This window comes from Engraulis encrasicolus, chromosome 14, assembly GCF_034702125.1.
Source record: "Engraulis encrasicolus isolate BLACKSEA-1 chromosome 14, IST_EnEncr_1.0, whole genome shotgun sequence".
In the NCBI taxonomy this organism is placed as follows: Eukaryota; Metazoa; Chordata; class Actinopteri; order Clupeiformes; family Engraulidae; genus Engraulis; species Engraulis encrasicolus.
Genome location: NC_085870.1, coordinates 17,191,661 through 17,199,160, shown reverse-complemented (window position 1 = coordinate 17,199,160; position 7,500 = coordinate 17,191,661). Strand labels below are relative to the sequence as shown.

At 49.4% G+C, this 7,500-nt stretch overlaps 1 protein-coding gene across 2 annotated transcripts in view; it reads right to left on the bottom strand.

Annotated features, from left to right (window-relative positions):
* The window catches only part of plxnb1b (plexin b1b), a 170,455-nt gene that overhangs the window by 29,734 nt on the left and 133,221 nt on the right, over positions 1-7,500 (bottom strand). For both annotated transcript variants that reach the window (XM_063215106.1, XM_063215107.1), the window contains exons 12-16: positions 7,448-7,500; positions 4,430-5,662; positions 3,374-3,508; positions 2,707-2,829; positions 1,209-1,302 (exon numbers count right to left, since the gene is read on the bottom strand). The exon at positions 7,448-7,500 is cut by the window's right edge and continues 56 nt beyond it. In XM_063215106.1, the coding sequence (XP_063071176.1) occupies positions 1,209-1,302; positions 2,707-2,829; positions 3,374-3,508; positions 4,430-5,662; positions 7,448-7,500 (1,638 nt within the window). The remainder of the gene's footprint in view (positions 1-1,208; positions 1,303-2,706; positions 2,830-3,373; positions 3,509-4,429; positions 5,663-7,447) is intronic.

Below are 7,500 nucleotides of genomic sequence, written 5' to 3'. Positions count from 1 at the left end.
TGAATGTGTGTGTGTGTTTGAATGTGTGTGTTTGAATGTGTGTGTGTGAATGTGTGTGTGTGTGTGTTTGAATGTGTGTGTTTGAATGTGTGTGTGTGTGTGTGTGTGTGTGTGTGTGTGTGTGTGTGTGTGTGTGTGTGTGTGTGTGTGTGTGTGTGTGTGTGAATGGTGTGTGTGTGAATGGTGTGCGTGCGTGTGTGTTTGAATGTGTGTGTGCTACTGTTGCATGCTCTTGCCCTGCATGTTCAAACTCCAGCCCACTGCCACCTCTGTAACACTGGGCTTCGAAGAAACAGGACGGGAAAAAAAACAACTCCATTAAAAAAAGAAGAATAAAGCGTGTGAGAAAGAATGGAGGGAGAGATGAGATAGGAGAACAAAAGAGGAACTAGTCCGCCGCCGCCACCGCTCAGGCCTCTGCTGGGAGGTTCGATTACACGCGCCACGGCCAACGCAAAGCTTCCACTCGGCCAAGCAAAACAAGAGGCGCTACCAAACCGATTTCCTCAATGTTTTGTGAAGGGGTCTCCGGTCCTGGAGGCATGGAGGGGAGGGTGGTGGAGGGGTGTAGGGGTGTAGGGGTTATGCGCTGCTTGGGTAAACAGAGGATTTAAATTTGCACCAGCCACCGGCCAAATGCTGCTAACACAGCATGAAAGTGGCTAGACAAAATAGCAATCTGCTGCCAAGTTTGCCGCTTTGTTTTGTTTTTGCGACTGGCTGGCGAAGGACAAGACCAAGTTTTGCTGTTAATAACTTCTTGTTTGTTAGATATTTTCTTTAGCTATTTGGAGACTTTGATGGACAGGCCTGCATGAGAGGGCAGGAAATGAGTTGGACAGAGAGATGGAGTAGGGTTGGGAAATTATCCGAACCAGGCGAGATTTGAACCCGGGTCCCCATGGATGCATAGCCTATATAAGTCACAGCGCCCCTTTAATAACTAATTATTAATAGTTTAAGTGTGTAAGTGTTGGCTCTTCTTTCCAGTAGAGGTATCGCGCCTTTGGACTTGATGCCTGGTGGGTGCGTAGGCTCCAGTGGGTTATGAGTGATTACTGATGATGGTCTGACTGTGACCGAAACGTCTGCACTGCACTTGGGTAGCACTTTTTTTTTGTTTTTCCATAATGCAATAAAAGTTTACTATTGCATTCTGCATTACGGTGTGCGAGTTCTCCTTGTCTGCATCAGGTGTTGCTTCTTACCATAGAGGTCTTGTGCACTGTCCACATGGAAGGTGTTCCTCCTCTTGACGTACACCATAGCATTATACTCCTCCACATGGGCACTGTATGAATACTGCATTCAGAAGACACACAGAGAGATGGAATTGATTGTTATTGTGAATCGATGATAGGATCGAAGGATAATTGTTAACCCCTTAAGGCGCAGCATTATAAATTAGCTGTTACCAGAATGGCAATAACCAAGTCGTAATGTATTACTAAAGGCCCTGTGCACTGTCATAGTAGTGTAGTACTATAGTAGTTAACTTTCAATGTCTATTACAGCATGCCACAGGAGATACGGCGTGCATTAAGGGGCTACAATGAACTATTATCCATTTATATTACGTACTGTATGTATGCCCCTGCTTCTCCACAGCGTTTGGACACGCTAGACAACCGGACAATACAGTCAATTTGGACAGGCGCATACACACTGACATGCACGCACATGCACCCAAACCATGCAATGCATTGTTGTAAGCCATTTTAACACAGTCAATGATGTCATCATGAGCTCTTAGTCACAGTAGATACTGTATAAATAAACAAAACATTCCAATAGAACTGCAAGGTGGAAAAAACAGTCACATCTTGTCCTTGCATGTCTCTCCCATATCAGTCTTTGCATATCAAACATTATCTTTGGTTCAATGATATCGTTGGCCAACGTGTTTCCAGGAAATGTAAGGTTTATGTCGTGCTGTTTACAAAAGGCCTTTTCAATGATCGCCGTCTTTGACGGTTGTGTTTCGTCTATCAATACTGCTCTATCAATACTGTACACGGTCCTGCTGGCTGGCTAACAAGTTGATGTTTCTATGCAATTACCAGTATTTGGATTTTACAAAAACAAATCAACACACATCAATGTGTTTCAGCCAGACACACATCAAATGCACCAAGCTCATATGTGTCAGTCTTTCTCGCTAATACACAATCAACCCTGAGCAATTACACATTGGTCATCTACACTATGTGTGCCCATTGGATATCAATTACATTCAGTTTATTTGACAAACAAACAAGTGAGCACATGTGGTTGCTGTTGGACACTGTCTGCTGGATAGCGTCCAATAGTCTATTGGATAATTAACTTGGTGTTGAGATGTGGTGTGCTACAGAATGTGTGTGTGTGTGTGTGTGTGTCTGTGTGTGTGAGAGAGAGAGAGAGAGCTAGAGACCGAGAGAACATGAGTGTGTGTGTGTGTGTGTGTGTGTGTGTGTGTGTGTGTGTGTGTGTGTGTGTGTGTGTGTGTGTGTGTGTGTGTGTGTGTGTGTGTGTGTGTGTGTGTGTGTGTGTGTGTGTGTGTGTGTGTGTGTGTGTGTGTGTGAAAGAGAAAGCGAGAGCATGAGTGTCTGTGCACGTGTATGTGCCTCTGCGTGTGTGTGCGTGCACGTTTGTGTGCGAAAGAGAGAGCGAGGGCATGAGTGTACGTGTATGTGCGTGTGTGTGTGTGTGTGTGTGTGTGTGTACCTTGTGCAGCTGGCAGGTGATGTCGAAGAGCTCTGGCTCCATGTCGTCACTCTCCACATAGGCGTCCACCACCACCGTGCGGCCCTCGATCACCAACACACACTCATACTCCAGGTCACGGTCCTACACACACACACACACAAACACACAAACAAACACACACACACACACACACACACACACACACACACACACACACACACACACACACACACACACACACACACACACACACACACACACACACACACACGGTTAGGGATGACGCCATGACATGATGACATGGATAGGATGATTGCAAGGGACTGGCACAAACAAGCCTCCCCCACGAATGTAAATCATCATTTAATCATCCTAATTTGACAGTATTGCCTTGCTACGGTAAATCTGAAATCTCTTGGCTCACCTGCAGACAAAAGACAAAACCCCATTCATATATGATTTTGTGTGTCGTGAGTGTTGTGTATGTGTATGTGTATGTGTATGTGTATGTGTATGTGTATGTGTATGTGTATGTGTATGTGTATGTGTGTGTGTGTGGGGGGGGGGTGAATGTGTATGTGTATGTGTATGTGTTTGTGTGTGTGTGTGTGTGTGTGGGGGGGGTGAATGTGTGTATGTGCGTGTGTGTACTGTGCTGTGTGGTGCATGTGTGTGTGTTGGTTACCTGATACAGGTGCAGGTTGCGTGCTCTAAGAGTGATCTTCCTCTCCACCTGCACCGGCAGTAGGGAGGAGCCCTGGACCTTCTCCACGCACGGACACGACGAGGCCCCCCAGCTAAACACAGGTGCCTCATCCCCCTACACACACACAACCGTTAGACATATGCAGGCGCGCAGGCACGAACACATAAACATACCCCAGCTAAACACAGGCGCCTCATCCATTGCACACACACAGACACACACAACCGTTAGACATATGCAGGCACGCAGGCACGCATATACACATTCACCAGCTAAACACAGGCGCCTCATCCCCTACACACACACGAAACAATGTTTAACACATATGCTTATGTACACACACACGCACGCACGCACGCACACGCACACACACACACTCCCCTGAAAATATACCAAGAACCCAGCCCCCATCCTCCTGATAAAATCTGCACACACAGTGCCACAGGTGCACAGGCACACAGACAAACAAGCCCTGATGATCCATAGCGGAGACACTCCGATGTTTAGAAAGATACAGAAAAGTACCCCCATCACTACCGCACTTACGTGTACACACACGCACACGCACGCACTCAGCAATTTGTCCACAAAATAACATTAGTAAAAATCAATTTAAGCTTTTAAGAAAAAAATGGTGAAACTCTACTGGCAAATAATACAATAAGAAGCAAAATACAGCACGTAGCTGTTCATAAAAATGGTTTAAGAAGTGGGGGGTAAGGTAACAGAAAAGGACCCGAAGAGGAGACTTGGACAGGAGAAGAGAGGAGTAGAGGACTTTTTTTGAGGATGCAAGGTTTTTTAAATGGGACAGACAGAGATGGACAGACAGACAGACAGACAGACAGACAGACAGACAGACAGACAGACAGACAGACAGACAGACAGACACTGGTCTGCTGTGCCGTCTGTGGTTTTGTGTAGGTTTTTCCACCAGGCAGACATAGACAGAGAAACAGACAGACTGCCAGCCAGCCATGCTCATGCTGAAGTCTGCTGGCTGGCTGTGCGCTCCAGAGAAGCTTCTAGACTCACCGGCAGGTAAGCCTCGCCCATCTCATACTGGTAGTCCATCTCCGAGTCCACGTCGTCCAGGAGACGCGGGTACGAGTGTTGCCCCTGGGCCCCGCCCTGATGCCCCTGGCCGTGGTGCTCCACCATCTCCCCATCCCCCGACAGCATGGTGGCTGCAGAGTAGGTGGCCGTGTCATTCTCAGCCCTCCCCTCCGCCGCTACCGCCCCTCCCGCCTTCACTTCCTCTTGTGTCACTTCCTCCTCAGGCCAGTGGAGCAGCTCCGGGTCGTCCGTCGCCGCCGCCACGGGGGCCGTGGTGTCTTCCTCCACCGGCATGTCCGTGGCTCCAGGGGGCAGCATGTAGTAAGTGGGCTCCGGCCCCATGGCCTCCTGCTCCTGCTCCTGCTCGGGTGGCATGGCGGTCTCCTGGAGGGCGTCTGTGAGGAGGAGGGGGGAGGAGTCGGTGGGGGGTTGCAGCATGAGTGGGGTGAGGATGGCGCTGGTGGTGGAGGAGGCTGAGGAGGAGGAGGAGGAGTCCTCGGTCTCTGTCTCCGTCTCGGGTTCCTCGAGAGCTGGGGGAGCGTCGGGCGACGTCCCGTCGGACTCATCCGACTCTTCCTCCTCCTCTTCCTCCTTCTTCCACCCATCCTCTTCCACCAGCAGTTGCTCGGTGACCAGCGGCGCCTCGGTCTCCGAGACGACCACCTCCAGGCTGCTGACGGTCACCAGGGCCAGGTCGGTTTCGCTGAGGGCCTCCGCTTCCGTCGCCGGGGCCAGTGGCAGCTCCTCCGAGTTGGTCTCGTCCAGCACCGGGCCTCCCGTCTGAGCCTCCAGGGGCTGGGTGGAGGAGGTGGGCTCCCCTGGGGAGAGCAGAGGGGGCTCGGTGTAGACAACAACCGGTGTGGGCTCCTGTGTCACGGGGTGGGTGGTGTGAGGCAGGGCCGGAGTGGTGGGTTCAGGCGTGGTGGTGGTGGGCAGTGTTGTGGTTGTTGGAGCTTCAGTGGTGGTGGTGGTGGTGGGAGGTTGAGTGGTGGTGGGTGTGGTGGTGGTGGGGGTTGTGGTGGAGGCTGTGGTTGTTGGGGGCTCGGTGGGGGCTTGAGTGGTTGGGGCCTGGGTGGTTGTAGTGGTGGTGGTGGTGGTTGTGGTTGTGGGGGTGGTTGTGGCGAGGGTGGTGGTGGTCAGGGTGGTTCTGGAGGCGGTGGTGGTTTGTTTAAGCATCTGGCTCGTTGGGGGGGCTGAGGTGGGGATTTTGAACTGGGAGGAGAGGAGGAGGAGGAGGAGGAGGAGGGAAGGGGAGTAGGGAGAGGGAGCAAACGGGGGAGAGGGGGTTGGGGGAAGAGAACACAAGAGAAAACATAAAAGCAAAAATGAAACCAAAACTAGCAACTCAAATCAAATCAAAACTTAAAAGGATATGCTGTCAGCTTTCAGTATTAATGCAAACCAGATGACTTATTATAAGCAAAACTAATGCATTAAATGAAACGGGGTAGGAATAAAAATAAATCAGCAATGACGGGGAGACACGCACGCACGAACGCACGCGCGCACGCACACACACACATTCTCTGACCGTCAAATGTAATAAAGATGGTAATTCATCAGATTTTTCTGGCTAAAGCTGGTATTTCAATCCAACGCGTTCACATATTTCAGACGCATTCAAGACAAGTTCAGCGAAATAAATTACAAGTCTGTGCACGGCTCCATCACAGCTCCTTCATAATACAAATAAAGACTGGGGAGTTTTTATTACCCCCATCAAAACTGCAACATATGCAGATACACAGCGAGCGGCGTCTATAAAGCTGTCATTAGTGGCCTTGCATCCTGTCCACATCATGACATCATCCACCACCGGTAAGGCTTACAGTATGCACACCAGTTCCAAAAGCATTGCACAGCACTTTCATTTTTTTAATTTATTTTTTGGGGGCTTTTCCTTGCTATGTAAGGGTAGTACAGAGAAGAGAGGTACATCAAATGTGTGTTAAATAGAGATAGGTGAGTATCGGGAGATGATCTTAGGCCGGAATCGAACCTGCGTCCATGGCGTAACAGGACAGTATCGTAACCGCAGCAGTGGAGGCTATGGAGATGGTTTTAACCGTGGATTTTAAAGAGAGTGACTCCAACAGAAATAGAAGTCAACCATCAACATGAACAGCTGAATTTGGCAGACTTGGGGGATTGGTGAGCACGGTTGTACTGGAAACAATGTAATCGAATGTTTGCAGCAGTGCTCTGCACTTTGTCCGAACAAGTTAACAGTGAGCTTTAAGAGGACTAGAATTCTTATTTTGGCTGAGGCAATTGCAAATTAAGTGGGAGTGTTTCAACTCAACATGTCGTATCCAAAAGGTTAACCATGTCATTAAAAAGTTTAATGGACATGTTGCCGGTGTGCTACAAAATCCACAACGAGGAACGACAACTCAATAATCATGAAGTAAAAAACCCAGGCTGTCATGACCACAGTTGGCTAAGGTGGTGCATTCCCTCACAGAATTACCACACATATTTTAGCTACGAGAAATTAGATTCCACACAATTAAAACCACTAATTACCTTACCATGCTTGTACACCAATTACAGACAGTCAGCACACATAACCACATGCACGACACCTTCACACACACACAAACACACACAAAACACCACACACACACACGCGCAAAACACCCCCCCCACACACACACACAGCTGGTGAGGGGGAGGCCAGCTGTGTTTTCAAAACACACACGCACACGCACACATGCACGCGCACACACACAGCAGTTTCCTGTACCCCTTAGCAGCAGAGAAGAGTAAAGATGATCACACGCCACAGTAGCTACATGTCCACACATTTACACACACACACACACACACACACACACACACACACACACACACACACACACACACACACACACACACACACACACACACACACACACACACACACACACACACACACGCGCACGCGCACGCGCACGCGCACACGCACACACGCACACACGCACACAAGCACACAAGCACACACGCACACAGACTTACATGTTCGTTGTATATGATGAGCCCCTCATCGCAGGCTGGCTTGTGGGTGCACG